Consider the following 19,643-nt stretch of genomic DNA (forward strand, 5'->3'; position numbering starts at 1 on the left):
TGGGTTATAGTGATGATTTATTCATCTACAGATTGGAAGCACGTGTCCAGGTACAAACAGTACATTTCTCGCTCATGCATGAAAACACACTCGTACAAGTAAAATAAAACCTGCTTGAAGCGCCTCAAACACTCCCCGGCATAATGACAGCAGCTGAACCTGTGTGTGTGTGGGGGGGGGCATCAAACCTGCTCCTCTCTGCACTGAGTTTAGAGTCAAGTTGTCATTATTTCACACACACAGACCAGACACTGCTGCCTCCAATGACCGAGGATGTTCCAGGTGCTGGACAAGGACGGACAAGTTAAGCTTTAACATGTTAAAGACATGACAACTATACCAGTTACATATGACGGACTGATAATTAAACATCACACTTCAATATGACATCAAGTCTTTAGGATTGCAATAAGTAGTTTGGATCTTTTTTAAGCGATGCTTTGTTTTATAATCGCTCTACCTGAATCTTAATGTATCTGAAAGAAAGTACTTTACTCTGATTATCTATAATTACAAAAAAAACATATCTGTAATAAACATTCATTCTGTCCTGTGCTTTCAGATTCAATTTCATATCGAACAGCAAATTACTTGGAGGTATTTTGCCATATTAGCCAACGTAAACAGACACTAATCGCAACTCAAAGTAGAATTATTTGTTCATTTTAGCTCTGATCGAAATCAACATTCTATTTCACTGGAACAATTTTCTGTGCCGCCTTTAGGACGTCTGCTGTGTCCACCTTGTCGCCAAACTGCTTCTCTTTGTGCTCCAGGAGGATTCCCTGCAAAACAGCGAACACGGTTCAGAAGAATGTTTTATTTTTTTGTTGGTTTTTTTAAGCCACATGATAATAATGTGCGCTGTTCAGGAGACGGACAGATTACCTGATCTCCTGGTCCGATGACAAACACTCCTCCCAAGATGAAGCCCTCACCGAGCATGTTACCTTGGTAACCAGACCTCCAGGCCCGAATAAAGTTCTGCCACACCCCAAGCCGGATGAAGCCTAGCCCTCCCATCTTTCTCTGCAGTGGTCCATAGAAATGTTTCTAAAATCAAATTGAGTTCTGGTTAGCGCCTTGGAAAGAATCCACGCCAAGATTTCATCACCTTTCAACAACAAGCTTCACCTATCAGCATGACAGACCCTAAACACTCAGCCAGAGCTACAGTGGGAACTGAGATTCAGAAACTCTCCTAATACAACATTAATCTTGGGAATATTTATCAAAATTATATTGTCATACTGTGCTCAGGTAGGTATAAATTCAGGTACTTGAGAGGCTGTACAGTCAAAACATTAAGATTCCAGCTGCTAACCATCTCATCTACGTAGATGTCCCCAGCGAAGTGCGGTCTGAAGTCCTGGATCTCTGAGCCGACGTTCTCTTTCACCACGGCAACCAGAGGGACCCCGAGCTCTTCCAGCTGGGGCTTCAGAGAGGACAGCTCAGAGGCCTCCTATGGAAAGAAGAACATGAAGTCATGAGAGGAATTTAAACTATTAATCTATGCAAGCATTGAAACGTCAAGTCTGACACTACCTCTCTGCACAAAAATCATCCAGGCCGCCGTACGGCCATGACCACCGCTCCATTCTTCTCCCACAGGCTCTTCGCTTTTATAACCTTCCCATCTACAGACAGAAAAAAAGACTCTTTACCCCAGCCTGACAGCTTAGTCTACATGTATAAATTGAATATATGTGGACTAAAGAAAAGATGAACTAGAAACAAATATGGGAGGCTAATGGTTTTGTTCATTTGAAGTTAATGTTTCATTTGAAGTTAATGTTTCATCTTTCCACCCTGAGCAAAAAAAAAGAAAGAAAATCGTTCAAATACGTCATTAGAGCCCCAAAGATCCTCTGCATTCATGTCGACTTTTATATTCACACTTATGACTGGAACAGTATATTGTAGTGATTATTAAAACATATTAATGTCATGTTAAAATGACACAATCCCAGTAGACTGCAAACATAAAACCTTTAACAACTACACAAGTGATTCTGCTGCTGACTGAAACCTAAACTTCTTTCTGACTGTCTCAACAATGGATTTACATCAAAACATTTTAATAGACATCATCTTACCGTCTGTGGTGGAACGCAGATCGGCGTCTTCGAGGTGCTCCAGCGATGCGCTTGCACCTTTAGGAAGACACATGTCAGTGTTGGCCAGGAAGATCCCAGCCAGGGCCGCTCCGACAGCACCGATGCCCAGGGACCACATCCCCATCTCAATCAGGCCCCCCTCCAAACCGGACACTGCAGCAAAACACGGCAAAGCCATCACGAGAGAGTCAGAACACACCTCTCCTCCTCCCTCTTAAATACGACTCAACTAACTAAAAGAGGCTGGATTTAAAAATGTCTTCTTATTTTGCAGTCGTTTCTGCTACGATGTGTCCCTACAGAGAAAGCTTATCTTTTCTGAAAAGGAGAAGATAAATCTTTCTGAGGCCGAGTGATCAACTAGATCCAGCATGTTCCTTCATTGTCTTCTATGTATTTTTTTTAGAGTGTGATTGTGATCCTTCCTGCCAGCAATATCTCATTGTACTCTAATTTACATCTCACTTATGAGATTAGAAAGCTCAGCTACACATCAGATCCTTCGGACAGTGGCTGCTGTTTGTCGAAAAACCGCGTAAAGGCAGCCGACACTAAACTTTCATGGACTGAAATTTACCCATTTTAAAATGACCTAACATATAGTTATACAATTAAATGCAGATATTCGTTCTCCAGTTGTACCGACCTAATCTTATTTTCTTTGCTATGACTTCTTAACTACACCAGCAGAAAATCAATAAGAGTAAACACTTTCATTTTAAGGTCACCTTTCATATCACAATGTTTATTACTCTTAATAAAACAAAGAAATAAAAATTTGCATCAAACTAAATAACATCTGTTTTGGCTAGAACAACTCCTCCAGACTACAAAGTAGGACAACACTGGGTAATCATTACACCACAGACAACAGCTAATTGGTGCAGGAGTCAAATATGTTCTTGCCTGAGGTGATCTTGTTTGGATCAGGACTTGCTCTGGCTTTGCTTTGGTGAAACTGAGCAGTCTGGCTCTTTAGAAACTGAGGGCCGGCTGTGACGGAGCGGCTCGCCAGACGGAGGACAGAGCAATGCAGGGGAAGCCTCCAGCTCAAAGCCGCTGAACATCTGGACAGAGCCAGCATGGTGGCAAAAGTCTGAGCCTCTTACTACACACACACACACACCCTCAAGATTTCACTGGAAGACAACAGAAAACAAAACTTTTTTTCTTAACAGCATAAACTGAACCAAGTTTCTACTGAGGCTCAACTTCAAGGTAAATTTATGTGACAGGGTTGGAAGACTAAGAAGAAGAAAAGGAATTTCACACCTCAAAACTTGTGGTAAAAAGTGCAACAACTCTCTTAACAGGAATAGCGGTGGCTGATATCTTGATGCAAGTAAAATGCAAATGTTGTCCATCTGTGCGCACGCTTCCTTTTACATTCTAACCTCGTGCATCAACATGAAGTGCACGGAAAGACTAAAAAATAAGATGCTGCAATCATATCGAAAACTATGTTAGAATAAATTATGACACAAGTCTGGCTCCTATATCTAAACAGCTATGACATAAGAAGCTCACTAACTTTTCTCTGTAGTCAAAGGGAGAAAAAAATCCTCTCTTACTTCTGCTTCAGCTCATCCGTTGTGAAACGCAAAGTATCTGAAAATGCATCGAAGTCACTGGGCTTTATAACACAGGGGACAAAGGAGGAGAAAAGATCACCAGCCAATAGAGACGCTAGCCAAACAAGGAAGAGTTTGAAGACTTAAAAAAAAATAGTATTTAGTGCTACACGCATTGCATTGTCACACAACACTGAACACAGCCACACTGTATTCATCCTATCCCAACACACATCCAAGATCCAATCCTGCACTAAAATGTTCTTCCATGCTAAAACCATTTATTTATTTACTTCTCAGTGGCCTAATGACTGTAGTGGCCAGAAATCATCAGAGGACATTATTATAGAAACAAAACCAGAACATAAACCAAACCAGTTATGGTGTTAATAGAACCTGGTCTGTGACTGAATAGTAGTGTGTTAGTATGCTTGGGCGAACATGCATTTCTGAGGAAAAAAATACAAGAACATACGATAAGATTAATATATACAGCTTATGCAATAGCACAGTTTCTCTCAAAGGTTTACACAACCCTTGTAGAAATATCAGGTCTTAGTGACATGTAGTGAAAGTGAAATATGGAAATTCACCAGAGGAAATTAAAATAGTAAAAAAATTAATCAAAGCTTCCAACAACATATTTGCATACATGTACATACTTTTAACCAAATACTTTGTTGGAGCACCTGCTGATTCAGTTTCAGCATTCAGTCTTTTTGACTCAACAGCTGTCATTAATTATAGTGAATGTGAATGAGTTCAAACTGAAATTAGATGTGCTCTAATGAGTTTACTTGCACATACTACTAAAGGCTAAGCCAGACTCTACTGCTAAATCTGACTGATAAAATGAAGCGGTCACTCGAAAATGGCTGGGATCACTGGGCAGATATCTTCACATGTTTTGATAAAACGAAAAGCACAGCAAGACAGAGTGAGCAAGTATTGCTAAATCAAAATGTGGAATGCAGGTAGACTCCAAAAAAAAGATTAGATGCTGAAATTGGTTCAAAAAAGTGCTTCAACAACATTATGCTGACTCAACACAGTGAATAAGCTACTGCTTGTTCACTGTGTTGTTTATTTATTCATTTCTTTTAACAGATTTTCTTTGTAGATCAGCTGGAGGAAAAATGTCAGTTTATTTGTGGAAAAAAGTCCGGAAATAACTTACATGGGTCAAACTTCTTTTTTACACCAAAAAACCTGAGGTGTGTTTTGTAAGCCACTAATTTATACAAATAACATTGTTACCATTTAAATGCATTGTGCAAATCTCTCTTTATATATATATATTTATGCTAAAATTTATTTTGATCAAACAGATATTTTATTTTTTGTAAGAAATGTTGAAATTACGTTTTCACGTGACAAGAACATAATCTCAAAAATAAGTACTTTAATATTTTAGCAGATTTTTTGTGCACACCAACATTGGGCTACGTATGTAGCTCAATGCAAGCTAACAATAAGCTGATAAATAACCCCTTTGTCTATGACCTTGATACTCCTGGCACATAATCAAACCCACAGTATCAACCTAAAGGGTTAACAGAAGAGTTTACATTTATAGCTTAACCCTGTTAAGCTACAGTAATATCAAATGTTGCTACATGTTAAGTAGGCTTGTCTCTTGCAGTCCTGTACAGTAAAGCTGTAACTGGTATAACAGGTTAAATGGCGTCCATAAATTAGGACAGAGCGGCACAGAATAGACACAAACTCTTTGGTTTTATCCTGGGCTAAAAAAGTACCAAATGCTGAAGAAGGAAATACAGATTTTTTTCAACACAGTAACAGTAATGTTAAGTTTAGAAGTGTATGTTACCTTAATTTTGACACACCAGTATGAATGACGTTTCATGAAACGCCGCCTCGGCCACAGACGTACCCTGAGTAAACAGAACCCGGCCGGCGGCGCAGGCGTACTAAACGATCGTCAGCACAGGCTAACTAATCGAAACAGATGCCTGGAAAAGTCGATGCGAGATGTCAACGGGAATATTTGAACGGTGACTTACATTTTCACATTTTGTCAAATTACTACAAAATCTGATTAGCTTATTTTTTTTTTTTCTTGGTTGAGGGCCGGTGGGATTTTAAACGATAACTATGATGCGAAAGGAAATTTATGCATTGTTGTCAGATTCTTTTGAAAATAAAAATCACTGAAAAAATAAAAATAATTGTCTTTTTTAATTTTATCTACTTTGGTACATTTATCAAGTTTTTAATATTTTTCTCACCTCATTTTGCAGCTCACTACACTCACCGGTTTAGTTTAGGTTTTTTTCTGTAATAATATAAGTAGCTGCTGAGGCCGTGAAATCAGGTTTGGAGCAACACCCCCCTCTGCTGGAAGTTAAGAAGGTGAAGACGGAAATATCTGGTCTAATAATGTAAAACTGAATATTCGCTTTTTTTTATTTACATTTATAGCTATTTAATAATGGCTAGTAAGAACATATTAATGTTCTTGCGATATTCAATTTGACCAATTGTTTAATAGGACAGACAAAAAACCTGCATCAAATTTGACCTCTGCCATCGTGTCCAACCTTTTCTTTCAATATTGCTCTATATTTTCTTCATCCATCTTCCCATGAGCTCCAATTAGTTCCCTTGGCCCTATTTTATCCCTACTTAAGAAAAGCATCCTCACAGCATAATGCTAATGCCAATGTGTCACTATGTTGACACATAGTGGTTCTTATTGAGGTGCATTGTTTGTTTTCCTTTGATTTTTGTTTGATGGTTTGTTTGCTGTATTTAAAATCCAAAGAATCCCATCAAGGTTTGGGGTTGTAATGAGACAAAAATGTGAAAAAGGTCAAAAGAGTTTTACAAGGCCTTCTAAAGGGAACCTAGTTACTGCATTGCTGACACAATGTTTTCAGTATTGGGTTTTCATCTATTGATGCAGCTCAAGACATGGTTCAAATAAAATCATCCTTTGTGAAGCCTCTCAATTTCCCTTATTCTGTTATGAGAGAATGACTCTGCTTTCTGAGCCCAAGGCCTTACATGTCATTTGCCTTACATTATGAGTCATATCTAACTGTTGGTCACCAATTTACTCATAGAAGGGTATAGAGGAAAAGTGATCCTGTCTTTATTTTAACTGTGGCACTACAACTAAGAGAATAGATTGCTTGGCTGTTTTTCTAACTCGATTTAAAACTGTTACTTATTTATGACTATTTTTACAATCACAAACAGTGAAGATAGCAGTTTTATAAGTGAAGCCATTGATAACAATAGTGTATGGTACAGTAAAGAAGGGTCAATGGTTTTGAAAGGTGTGTAAGAGGTTGAAGGTATGCTAACACTCTGCCTCCACACTGTAAGTACTTTATTTATAGTAAAACAGTTAATATTTTTCACCATATATCTTTTGTAAATTAGTCAACTGAAGTAGCTGTTTGCTGTTGCTGCATTGCTCCTTTAAAGTCTGAGAAGACAGCGTACTACAGGAGATATACATTGGTAATATTTCATTCATTCGTGGTAGCTTCACTCAGGAATGTGCTGAAGGTCCAAAATGGACTGGAACAGAGATGGGATAGAGTGACACTCCTCTAGCCCAGCTGCTGTGCTCCCTCCGGCTCCTCTACATGCTAACGGTTCAACTTGTGGAACAATTTCAAAGCATCTACTTTGAAACACAATAAATCACTGTTAGATTTAACTTTTAAAAATGAGAGATTTCAGCATTTAATTCATCAGTCAAAAAAGTGTATTATATATACTGTACATTTATTATGAAAAGGCACAGTATAAATAAAGTATATCCTTATCACTCAGAAGCACATATATAAACAAATGTCTCACAGCCCCTATTTGGACCTGATCAGCTTTGGCATTAAGCTTGTGGGACTAACAGCCAATTGCAGCAAAGGATTTGCACCCCACCTCCTGGAAATAGTTTCTGCTGAAAAGCATTGGTTAACTTAGCAACTTCTTACAATGCTATTGAAGCCAGTCAAAAACCAACCAGATTAGCTTTGAAAGAATGACCAGGTTTATGATTGGGTCAGTTTGAGTTTATCCCTTATTTGTCTTTTGTTTGTTGTCAACTAACTACTTATATAACAAGTTCCCCTCAGTCTTTACACCATACAGTTTATATGCAGGCTTGGTGCGATCCCACTTACTCTGTTTGCTCCAGATGAAACCAGTTCGACGCCAGGCGAGCCCAGAGATGTAAGTTGTGGGTGAAAACTGAGTGTCCTTGAACTTGAGGAAAGACTAGCAGGTGTTAACAACCCCTGAAGTCCCGGGCCCTTATCTTGTCCTGTTCTGTCAAGTTTCAGCCTGGCGTACTCTCATGTGGTCTTTGACCCGGTTTTTAAATTGAAACTTGTCAGTGTTTATTATGACGCACAGTGCCACCAAAAGTATTTGCACTCCTCGAGTATAAGTGCTGTGAAAAAAAAATACTTTAGTTTGGCTAACGTTTTCTCTTGATAAATGATCTCCTTTAAAAATTGTATTTTGTATCATTTACTCAGGTTGACCTTGTCTGATATCAACATTGTGTGATGATCTGAAACATTTAATCAGGACAAATGATCATACAGAACAAATCCATGAAAGAGCAAAAAAATTTAAAAAATCCAAGTATAGTATCAAAAGTATTTCACCCCATAAGTCAATATTTTATAGCCACCTTTGATGAAGTCACAATGTGTACATATTGATGTTTTTGCCCATTTTTTGGTAAAATAGCTCAACCTTAGTCAAACTTGATAATAAGTATTTATGAACAAATGTCAAGTCTTGCTGCAGATTATTTAGTCAATCATTTTCTCATAAACTCTGAAATGTTTTTTTTTCATTCCATGCAGAATAAAAAGCGTCACACAGCATGATGTTACATTTTCAAATGATGGACTGAGCAGATATTCAAAGGTTTTGATTTTTGTTAGATAGCATAATCAACTTTTAAACTGCTCAGATACCTTCTTCATGGTCTGCTTTTTGACTGAATAACTGAATATGGTGTACTACCACGTACTCAAATCTTAGAGATGCAATAATTGTTTGAAACTCTGTGTATTCCTTCTATGCACATAATTCTTCTCATTCCTCATAGTCACATTATTCAGACTTCAAGCCTGTCTGAACTCTGATATCAGTAATCTTTCAACATGACTAGAACAATCTTACCGGAGTTAAAAAAAAAAAAAAAAAAGTCCCATTCCCTGTCAGTCATTAACAGGTTCTTTGATGCATAGTCCCTATTTTAGAGGGTGTTTAATGTTTGCATACATAACCAGTATGGCTTGTCACTGTTTTTGCTACAGTAGCAGATTAGAGGCAGGTAAAAACAGACTCTGGCAGAGACATGCGATCCTGTGGCGCTTGCTCTCTTTAGGGTCAAGCGGGAATTTTATGTCTTCTCTAGTTTTATCTAGTTGATGTTTGTTACGTTGACCCACACACAACATTGACCTCTGATTATTTGTATAGTGTTGTTTTCTTTCTGTCCTGAAGCACACTTGATTGTAACAGCTGGAAAGTTACGAAATCACTATTGAAAATCTACATATCAACATCAAACACTTACAGAGAGGCTCCTCAAGATTTTTTGTAGCATTAGTAGGTCTCACCTTGTGCATAGAATAGTACTATATGTAACATTAAGATCTGTAAATGTTTACACAAACATTGCTAAAGTAAAGTATACAAATAAAGAAGTGTAATTTCAATCAGTTGAGTGGATTTTCTGTTGGGTTTTGTATCTCTCATGCTCTGGACCTTCTGAAATGTGAAATATTAGTGAAATGTGTTAATAATAATGCAGCTTGGATAAATCCCAGACATATAACTCCCTCTTAGCAGTGTAAACATGGGATGTTCTGCACTGAAAAGAAACCTGTAAAGAAACCTATATTAAAGATGTATTAAAAATTACAGATGTGCATGCCACTGTGAAGCCTTGAATAGTTTTTATTTCTAGTGTATTTTTGCAGTATAAAAACACATGTCAATAAGTAAAGGCAACAGACTCACAACATATAAGTTTGATTGATAAACCAGTTAGATAAAAACACAGATGCTAATAAGACTCTATCAAACATTGTCTTTATTAGCTGTGATCAGTTATGTTCAAGTGTTCATGTTACGAATGACTAGCATTAGCGTGTAAAAGGCTAATGTTCTCTTAAGTAAGCAAACTAGTTTTCTTGTCTTGTCTCTTGTAAATAAAATTTAAATCACAGGTAGCTTTTTTTCACAAAAATATTTTTCTTACATCTGTTCCAGAGCGGGCCGTAAACCCATAAAGAAAGTGTTGAATTTTATTCTCTCGAGAGAACTATTTAAAATTCTCGTCTCATTTCACACGGCCATCCACAGCTGAAATTAGAGCCAGATGATGGAAAAATAGAGAAAATCTCTGTTTATGCTACAGTCAGGAGGGATCAGCTGCAGTGCCTTGCAAAAGTCTCCAAAACCCCTTGAACTTTTTCACGTTGTTACATCCACAAGCTTCAGTGTATCACTGTATTGACAGATCAACAAATAGTGGTGAATAATTATGAAGTTAAAGGAAAATTGAGGACTTTTGCATTTTTATGATAAAAAATAGGTTTTATCCCCTCAGTGAATGCTTTGTTGAACAGTCTTTGCAGTTTCCAACAGGTTTTCTTCCAGGGCTGCCCTCTATTTATTCCTTGAAACAGTGCAATTTGGTGCACCAAAGTATGAGGATATTAGAGTTAAGTGAGGTGAGGGCATATGCATCCTTCACATGAAGATGTTCATTTAAAATCCATTTTTTAAAACCATGCTTTTATCAAAGTAACTATCCTAAGCTTATTTATGTATGTGATATTATCCCCAATATTTTTTTCAAATTTGGAAAGATAATTATAGAGCATAATTTAAAATATAAATATCAAAAACTTAAAAAGTGTGTTTCAGCTCTGTCTTAGGAAGTTAGCAATTATTAGTCGCAGCCAGTAATTATGTTTGGAGCAAACAGTCCTGCGTTTTCTAGAAGCTGTTTTCTGTCCAATCCCAGCCAGAGGCTCTTGTCTTCATCGGTGACTGCAGAATACACAGAGCCATATCCTGACAGAAAATCAAATAATGAAGATGTGTCTCAGATATTTCTCTGGCTTTCAGTTGACTCAGTGTGTCTGTGTTTTTGTAGAAAATTACAAATCGTCAAAGGGTTCAGGCGAAGCACACTTTTGGAGAGTCAGTCACAACTTTAGACTGTATTTTATGTTTGCAGTTACCACCAACTAGAGACACACTGCGCTGCAAAAGTAATCACACTCCTTCAACTCCTTCACATTTTGTCACAGCTCAAAAAACACAGGACATCCTTTATTATGTGTCCATGCATTTACTAATTTCAACAGTCGGGATACAAATTACAGCTCACATCCAATATCTTACATGGTTTAGTTAAAATATGTAGCCTCTGGAATGATGAAAGGTAAGAAACATTGAAATTAAAAATCAAGAATATTAGACTACTTTATATTTGTACCTTTGAAAAAATCAAAGAAGAGCTTCAGAAGTCTAACTAATGATAACTGATGATTATTTCTAGAAATTATTTATAAGTTGCCGCAACACAAAATATGTTAGACTCAATAATCTTTAAAGTTCAACTAATTTGGCCATGAACAGAAACAAATCATGTCTGGTGCTGACAGCAGCCACCTTCTCTTTTCTTCATGTCTCACTGCAGGCTGGTTCAACCTGGCTGTTCATGACTCTGTCCAGGAAGGATCATTCACCGTGAAGCAGAGCAGCTAACGCAGGTTAAAAACCACAAACACACACCAGAGCATCACACTGAACACAAAGGGTTAACAAGCCGTATCTGTGAGCTGAGTTGCCCACCCATCATCCACTCCCTACTGGAGTGGACTGTACCATGGATTCACGTGACATGTATATGTGTGTGTGAGTGAGTGACAGAGAGTGTGTGTGTGTGTTTGTGCGCGTCCCCCTCAGCCATATATATTGAACCATGTGGACTCAGACGTAGAGTTTTGCAGGACAGATCTTCCTTTGGCTACAGGGCTTGCGACTTCCAGATCCTTGATACTTAAGTGAAGAGAAGCAGCAGGAATATAAATCTGCTTTTAAGTCCCTGTTGGAAATCAAGAGGCCTTGCAAAATAACAGTTCCTGCAGGAAAAATGAGTGATAAACTGGACGACGGCTCTTTCATGTTCACCTCAGAATCTGTAGGAGAGGGACATCCAGGTGAGTTTTTGATTGAGTTTACACATGTAAAATGTAAAATCAGATTTTCTTAGTCAAAGAAAGTTTTCATAACTTGCAAAATGTCTCTATTACCACAATTGAACATTGTAGATTCTTTTAAACTGTGTCGTTTCAGATTGAACTCATGTTTAAAATTATTCTGCAGAGTTGGGTCTTTACTCTTGAGGCATGTTTGGTATTTCATTCACAGCAACATGTGTTTATGACCCCATCATCTTTCACTTATGGGAGAGCAGATGCATGTTCAGCAGCCTGGTGTACGGTTGCACGCTAAATAAAAAAGACAGCGTTACGTAGCATTTACAGGAAAATTTGTTTAAATTTTAGCCTAAAAGATGAAATGTAAAGTTCACTTTGACCTGCAGGTTGCTGTGTGTGAAGGACAATCATTCACCCCTTGTTAATGTTTTGTAATCCTTTTACAAATATGTAATCTTACAAAGTCCTCTGTGCAGAATCGATAATCAGTAAATGCAGTTCTGTGGTAAACAACAAGTGCAACTTTAAGCCCTTAGTTCTGCATTAAGCTTTTCCTATCACCTCTCTGTTTAACATGTGTCTTAGTTGATAATTATTTCCATTTGCAGTAGTTTGTGATCTTTATGGAAAGCAGCAGCAGCTGATAACACACCTCAAAGTCTGGTCTGTTCCCACACACAATGATTATCTTTTCAGGGTTCCCAAATGTTCAGACAGTTTGAGCAAACATGAAAAAAACAAACCTTCTGTCCAACACTTTCTATGGTGTTCTTAAACTGTCAACAAGCTGAGTTTCTGCAGAGTCCACCTGGCCAGATGTTGGGGTTGTTTCTGATGTAACCTGTTTATTGCGTTGCTTCAGCAAGATGACAAATAGGGATGAATAGGGTGGCTGGAGAGGCATTGTCCCCTCTGCTGCACTCAGACTCAACCAGCCAAACACAAAGCATCTTCTGTTTGACATAAAAACGTGTGAGCTCTGAGACAAATATGTTATTAATATATTAATAAAGTTGTAACAGCTTATTTGTGTTTTGGAAAAAAAAAAACAGGATCAGCTTTTGTCAAAGAAACAAAACTGAAATCTCAGTTTAATCATTATCTGACCAAATGATTTCTCTATTATGCTGGAAATGATGGCTTATGTTTAAGCCTTGTAACTTTGTCAACAGATAAGATTTGTGACCAGATCAGTGATGCAGTCCTGGATGCACATCTGAGGCAGGACCCAGATGCTAAAGTGGCCTGCGGTAAGTCAGCTAGAATTCACAACCATCTCATGTTCTGTTTATAAAACTGAGATGCCAAGAAATATCCAGTATGTTGTCGCATCGCAATGTTTTCTATCAGCTTTCTTTTTATTAGTGTTTGAAGACACGATGCCATTGAAAATAAAACTCCCACATCATCTTCATTTACATTTAACACAGCAGCACAGCAGTATCATTGATTAGGCAAGACAGGGTTTGTTTAGGACAAGTCCAAAGATTCAGCAGTAGAAGCAGTGCTGCTTTCACAAGCCACGTAAATTGCACAAGTGCAACACTGCAGCATGTAAAATTTAACTACAAGTCAAAAATGGCACAAATTACTTATTATTAACGTCAGATAATTCTAAGTAAGACAGTAGAGATGTTTTACTTGCCTTGGCATGTTGGACTCTTGGCCTAGCTTTTGGTTATTTCAGCTAAGTAATTATCTGATCACTTGTGAGCATTGCGATACAATTTTCAGATGAATTGTTGCTCATTTAATATGAAAAAGTCACATAACAGAAAAGTACCAGGTCCCAGGTCAATATGCAGCACAACACTATGAATTTCACCCTATTAATCTATTAATTCTGGTTTACATGCACCACTCTGAATGGTAGCACATCAAAAGCGACACATTTCAGAAACCTGACAGGGCTTGATCCTTCCAAATGAACTCCACCATTTCATTGTGTTTAGACCCACATAACATGTTTTTCCAATATCCCATCATGCATAGTCAGCTTGGAAACGGTGTAACAACGGTTTCGTATTGTTGACAAAGAATAGTACAATTTCAGTTTAGCTGAGTACTTAAACTCTGTAGATACAAAGTTAGACCAGATTTCAATTCTGACTTCTTTTTTCTTTTTAGATTACTTAAAGTTCATCACCGTTTTCTTTATTTTTTGAGTTCTGTCCCAACAACTTTGACAAAGAGGCTTCAGAAAGGCAACCCACTAAGCTCGGGAGCAGCCACCCCAAAGCCTGCAGATGCTGTAGCATCACACAGACATCCTGGAAGATCTTCCTGATTCTAATGAATCCATTGTAATTGACAGAAACTGTGTGTAAGACCGGCATGGTGCTGCTCTGTGGAGAGATTACGTCTCGGGCCAACGTGGACTATCAGAAGGTGGTGAGGGACGCTATCAAACACATTGGATACGACAACTCTGAAAAAGGTGAGGCATATGACACAGAAAGCAACAGGATAGAGGATCTCATGTTGTTAGTGTCTTTAACCCTGAGTTACCACCTGCAGGTTTTGACTATAAGACATGTAACGTGCTGGTGGCTCTGGAGCAGCAGAGTCCAGATATCGCTCAGGGTGTCCACATTGACAGACGAGAAGAGGACATCGGAGCAGGAGACCAGGTGGGCAAGATTTCACTTTAGTTTGATATCAAAGCTATGATGTGAAACATTAAATGTAAAAGATGCTTGACTTTAGTACTACAATGAAGCACCTATGATGCAACACTTTTTAAAGTGTTTAAATACTTTCCTCCAAGCACAATTTGGCTAAAAACTTCTAGCATGTTTTATAAATAATATGAAAATGTGGTTGAAAATTGAAAAGACGTGCACACAAAGACTTTGATTTTTAAAACTGGTTGCAATGTTGTTAGGGTTTATCAAACCAACTAACTGGGTCAAGGTTGCTCAGGCTAAAATCAGCATGAACATATGAGTAAAAAAGTGGGCAATGTTTAAAAATATTTTCACATATAGCCATAAAAAAACCTCATCCACAGTTCAGACAGTTTACTGTATGGTAGAAGTGTAGATTAAAAACATTAAAATCAGTCTCCTGTAGCATCATATGTAACATGACTGAATCAGTCACTTTCTAAAGAGCTTCAACTTTGACTTTGACATTGTAAGAAGCTTATAAGTATAATTTCATATATTTTGCATTTCTTCTGACTCTTTCCATCCCTTGCAGGGTCTGATGTTCGGCTATGCCACAGATGAAACAGAGGAGTGCATGCCTCTCACCATCGTCCTGGCTCATAAGCTAAACTCAAAGATGGCGGAACTGAGACGCAACGGCACAGTGCCCTGGCTGCGCCCGGACTCTAAAACACAGGTAGGATTGCCTGCTGGATTACTGCAAATTTCCTAAGTTCACTCTTGGAAAAACACTTTACCAGTCTCTCTCTTAAATTATTCCTTTTCTCGTCTCTGAAGATTATATGGGCATGTTCTCTCATATTTCATCCTTCTGAAATATGAATAAATGAGTAACTAATTGTTATAAAAAATTAACTTGGTGAATATAGTAAGGCAATTTCTTCAAATCGCAAAAAGGAAAAGAGAAAACAAGTATGTCATTGTATGATGTAATGCCTTAAGGCAGCATTGTGTTAAAACAATCCCACTTCTGCATTGAAAATAACTGATAAAATTGTGAAACACATCAGAAATGTATTACCACAGAAAACACACTTCTGCTTTATTTGTTTGCATCTAAAAAAAATGACCTTGTGCATAATGGAGAACTTGACACATAAACAAGATTCAAATCTCATCTTTCTGCAAATTTTTTGACTTTGTGTTTGTCTCACAGGTGACGGTACATTATGACCAGAAGGATGGAGCTGTGGTGCCTAAAAGAGTCCACACCATCGTTATTTCTGTCCAGCACGACGAGGGCATTTCTCTGGAGGAGCAGCAGAGGGTCCTGAAGGAGAAGGTACTCACCCTTGTAGACTCAGACAAACATGTTCAGCAGATTCATTCATAAGTGCTAATTCACTGGTGAAATGTTTCCCATCAGGTGATAAAGGCCGTGGTCCCAGCTAAATATCTAGACGACAAAACCGTGTACCACCTCCAGCCAAGTGGCCGCTTTGTCATCGGAGGACCGCAGGTTGGAGCAAGAGATAAAGATAAAACAAAATTAACTGCTAGATTTCTTTTGTTCATGCTCCACTTTTGTTGACCATCAGGGAGATGCTGGTGTTACAGGCAGAAAGATTATTGTAGACACATATGGAGGCTGGGGAGCTCACGGCGGCGGGGCCTTCTCTGGCAAAGATTTCTCAAAAGTGGACCGCTCAGCTGCTTACGCCGCTCGCTGGGTGGCAAAGTCTTTGGTCAAAGCAAAACTGTGCAGGAGAGTTCTGGTTCAGGTGAGAGTACAGTACCAGTTCAGTCTCTGTACATCACTGATAGCTTTGCTGATGAAAATGTAATTTTAATCTATATGTCTTCTTCAGGTGTCTTATGCTATTGGAGTGGCCCATCCTCTGTCCATCTCATTGTTCACATACGGCTCCTCTCAGAAATTAGAGTCAGAACTTCTCAAGATTGTCAACAAGAACTTTGATTTGCGCCCCGGAGTAATAGTCAGGTAGTCACACAACTTTTTATGTCTCGCAGAGTTTATGGAAACTTTTTAAAGTTTTCAAGTGAACATAAGATAAAACCTATTTGAAATCAGGTCAGATTTCAAATAAAAATTAATATCTGTATCTGCATCTCTAATTGTTCTCTCTTCTTTTTGTTGAGTCTCAACTAATCAATAAAAATAATCCAGTAATAAAATTATATATAAAATAATAATCTGCAAGAAAAAGGTAATGAAATGAGATCTACTAGGAAGTTTTTGGATGTTTAAGATGTTGCTGTTTTCTCATGACACCACTGGGTGGCGCCAGCTGTCATCTTTTGGCTTAAGATGAATATTTTCCACATAGCAGTGGTCTGTAATCGGTTCCAGACCCACATGCGGCTCTTTAGACTTTCCACAGTGGCTCCTAATAAAACACTGTGAAAAAATGTTACACTGATGTTGTTCTAGATATAAAGGAAGCAGGAAAGATTAGTGGTACTTTTATGTGTTTTATGCAATATCCGCATGTGTCTGTTTACTTTCCGAACAGGGTTGCTATGCTGTCTTTATTAAAACAGAAAGAAATCAAGGAGAATAAGAGCATTTATTTATGTGTCCAGAATGAATTTCCTTCCAATAAAACATCTGAAATTCTTAAAATAAGTTGCTATAGACAGATTGCTCCTTGGATGTGCACTTCCATTGTGTACATGGTTGCCGTGATGTCAGCTATTTCTTCCTCCTGTGTCTTGTTGTTTTCCATAAAAACAAAACAGTTGGTCTTATTCTAGTCCACCTCAATCAATGTTACTATTTTAACATTAATTTCATTCAAATATCTGCTACTGTGTCTGAACTATGTTCAATTAATGCTAAGACTGCTAGCAACAAAACAAAGCTCACATTCAGCTTACTTATTATTAAAACTTCAAATGTCATCCCCGTTTTAGTCTGCTTGGCTTTTAACATGAGACACGCACATTTCTTGATAATTCAGGTTTACATGCTATGTTGTGGTTTCAGGTTTTTTTGCCAGTTAACAAAAAATATTTTAGGTGGAAATGGGAATTTTGTTGTGTCAGGCTGTGTTATCTTGCCTCCACAGGACCTGTGTGTAATTCATCTTAACCAATACTGCATTTCTTCTGTATTGTGTTCAGGGATCTGCAGCTGAAGAGGCCGATATACCAGCAGACGGCCTCGTATGGCCATTTTGGACGACCAGAGTTTTCTTGGGAGGTGCCTAAGGAGCTTGTTTATTAAAAACTTCTTGTCGGTCACCTTGAAGAGCGATCAAGATAATTCTTTATGGACTGTAATGTCCGACTCATTCAGATGCATAATTAACTCAGTCAGACCAAAGAGTCCGTTTCCAGTGAAACGGAAGCTCCACTTCACTCCCTTTGAACAGAACTGAAATTACTAGAAGTATAACTTTCAGCTTTTTATTGTACATTGGTTGATCTTAACTTGCCTACGGTCTGTACCAAAACCAAACTTAGAAAAAATAGGTTCAAGTTGCTTAAGGGTCTCAAGTGGTGGAAGGTTCTTTCATGAGGAGTTTTAATGTATAGGCGGTCCAAAGCAAATGATGAAACCAGCTTCTCAACAATAAACAATAAAAAACACTCTCAAGATTATTACTTCCTTACAACTACCTGAGGAATATTGTTTTTAGAGGGCAGTGTAATGCAATGAAACAACCTCAACTTTTAATCCTAACCAGGTGCTTCTGACAAATCAGAAAATGCAAACAGTTTTCATCGCATTAACTCAGAGAAGAAAGATCAAAAGTAACATTGCAACTTATATTTTCACGCTCTTTACTGTTTCCTGTACATGTCCTTGGCTGTCTAAACCTTGCAGAAACATTAACATTGTTTCTATGTCAACAAAATCCACTAGATGGGATCATCTGTATCTTTTCATTTTTGCTGTTAGTGTCGCTCAATTTAGGAAATTGTCAAACAACTGAACCTTGCTTTGTTTTGGGACTTTGTGACAGGCAAAACTGAAGCTAAATCGTTTAGTGGACCATCAATATCTTAATTTATTTCCAAACTCACCCAATCTTCCGTGTGGCAGATGTAAAATTCCCTTCATTTATACAGACTTCTCTACTTGTTGCTTTTCTGAAGGTGAGTTTGCTGCATCATGAAATCTCTTTGCCGTCGAGCAAAGAGATCACTGAAACTCTCCGTCATGGCATTAAATCTCCTGATTTAGAGAAAAATAGGGAGGGTTACTGGGGGATTTTCTAAAGGGCATTTACACATTTTAATTTTGAGCTTTCTTTTTTTGTTTAATCCCTTTGAAGAGACTGTAGAGATACTAAGTGCAAGTGTGTTCATCTGCAGCCAACAATGTGTATATAATAGAGGTTTTCCTCTATTTTGAGGTGTCAGTCATCTGTGCCATCGTCTGCCAGCTTTATAGGCAGAGAAAATGGACAATGTAAATAATAAACCAATAAAAGGAGAACAGATGTGAACAACTGTCTGCAGGTATTTTATTTTGTAGAGGATGATGGAGAAAATCTTATTTTTCTATGAAATACTAATATAATGGAAGATGGCACAAATATTGCTACATCTATAGATACATTTAAAATAAATGTAAATAAAACAAGTTCACTTCATACTTTCCTATTTTTGAGTAGTTCAGAGTTTCTGTTCCCTTGAGGTAAATATATAACATAGAACTGGTTTCTTTAGCCACTTGTAAAAAAAAAAAAGAAAGGGAAACACAAGAAAAGATATGCAAGTAAGTGTTGTTTTTTATAAGCCAGAAAAAGGCTAATAGAGTCTTGAGGTCTTCATAGCAATTCCCCTTGAGTCACTTGCTGCATTTCTTGATTTGTTTTTTTTTTCTAAATGAACTAAACAAGTTGGGATTTTTCAAAAAAACTTTGTCTGCTATGCTTCTTCCAATGAAAGTGTAATTTATTTTAAGATATTCTTACAGGCCTTTACCTGTGGTGCAAATAAACACGTCTGTCACTGTAGATGGTGGAATTATGTGTGCCTGTTTGTTTTTTATTGTAATTTAATTGGAGATGTTCATGATCTAAGGGCTTTGGTTGTTTCAACAAATATATACATAGAAATAAAAAAATGCATTTAACT

General features: G+C 37.7%; 2 protein-coding genes across 5 annotated transcripts; one reads left to right on the plus strand and one right to left on the minus strand.

Annotated features, from left to right (window-relative positions):
• On the minus strand, positions 1–8,023 carry selenou1a (selenoprotein U 1a). 4 transcript variants are annotated; one of them, XM_028007782.1, is made up of 6 exons: positions 7,849–8,023; positions 2,100–2,273; positions 1,549–1,640; positions 1,325–1,465; positions 889–1,053; positions 1–785 (listed from the first exon to the last, which is right to left on the minus strand). In XM_028007782.1, coding segments are annotated over exons 1-6 (669 nt in total). In that variant the 5' UTR covers positions 7,850–8,023; the 3' UTR covers positions 1–689. The 4 variants fall into 4 exon arrangements, with proteins under 4 accessions (XP_027863583.1, XP_027863585.1, XP_027863584.1 ...); XM_028007784.1 differs by lacking the exon at positions 7,849–8,023 and adding an exon at positions 5,523–5,672; XM_028007783.1 differs by lacking the exon at positions 7,849–8,023 and adding an exon at positions 3,692–3,798.
• Positions 8,024–11,858: 3,835 nt separating this feature from the next.
• mat1a (methionine adenosyltransferase 1A) lies at positions 11,859–19,532 on the plus strand. Its single transcript, XM_028007372.1, has 10 exons — positions 11,859–11,925; positions 13,098–13,175; positions 14,240–14,362; positions 14,443–14,555; positions 15,127–15,270; positions 15,751–15,876; positions 15,961–16,053; positions 16,133–16,315; positions 16,403–16,536; positions 17,679–19,532. The coding sequence occupies exons 1-10, from the start codon at positions 11,859–11,861 to the stop codon at positions 17,779–17,781; spliced, it is 1,164 nt and encodes a 387-aa protein (XP_027863173.1). The 3' UTR covers positions 17,782–19,532.
• Positions 19,533–19,643: the final 111 nt, after the last annotated feature.

The sequence above is a fragment of the Xiphophorus couchianus genome, chromosome 22 (genome assembly GCF_001444195.1).
Source record: "Xiphophorus couchianus chromosome 22, X_couchianus-1.0, whole genome shotgun sequence".
NCBI lineage: Eukaryota > Metazoa > Chordata > Actinopteri > Cyprinodontiformes > Poeciliidae > Xiphophorus > Xiphophorus couchianus.

Bases quoted from the DNA above. Each gene is read 5' to 3' on its own strand.
- mat1a (XM_028007372.1), top strand. From the start codon at position 11,859: ATGAGTGATAAACTGGACGACGGCTCTTTCATGTTCACCTCAGAATCT. The intron at 11,926-13,097 runs GTGAGTTTTTGA...CTTTGTCAACAG, and splicing joins TGTAGGAGAGGGACATCCAG to ATAAGATTTGTGACCAGATC. The intron at 15,877-15,960 runs GTACTCACCCTT...GTTTCCCATCAG, and splicing joins AGAGGGTCCTGAAGGAGAAG to GTGATAAAGGCCGTGGTCCC.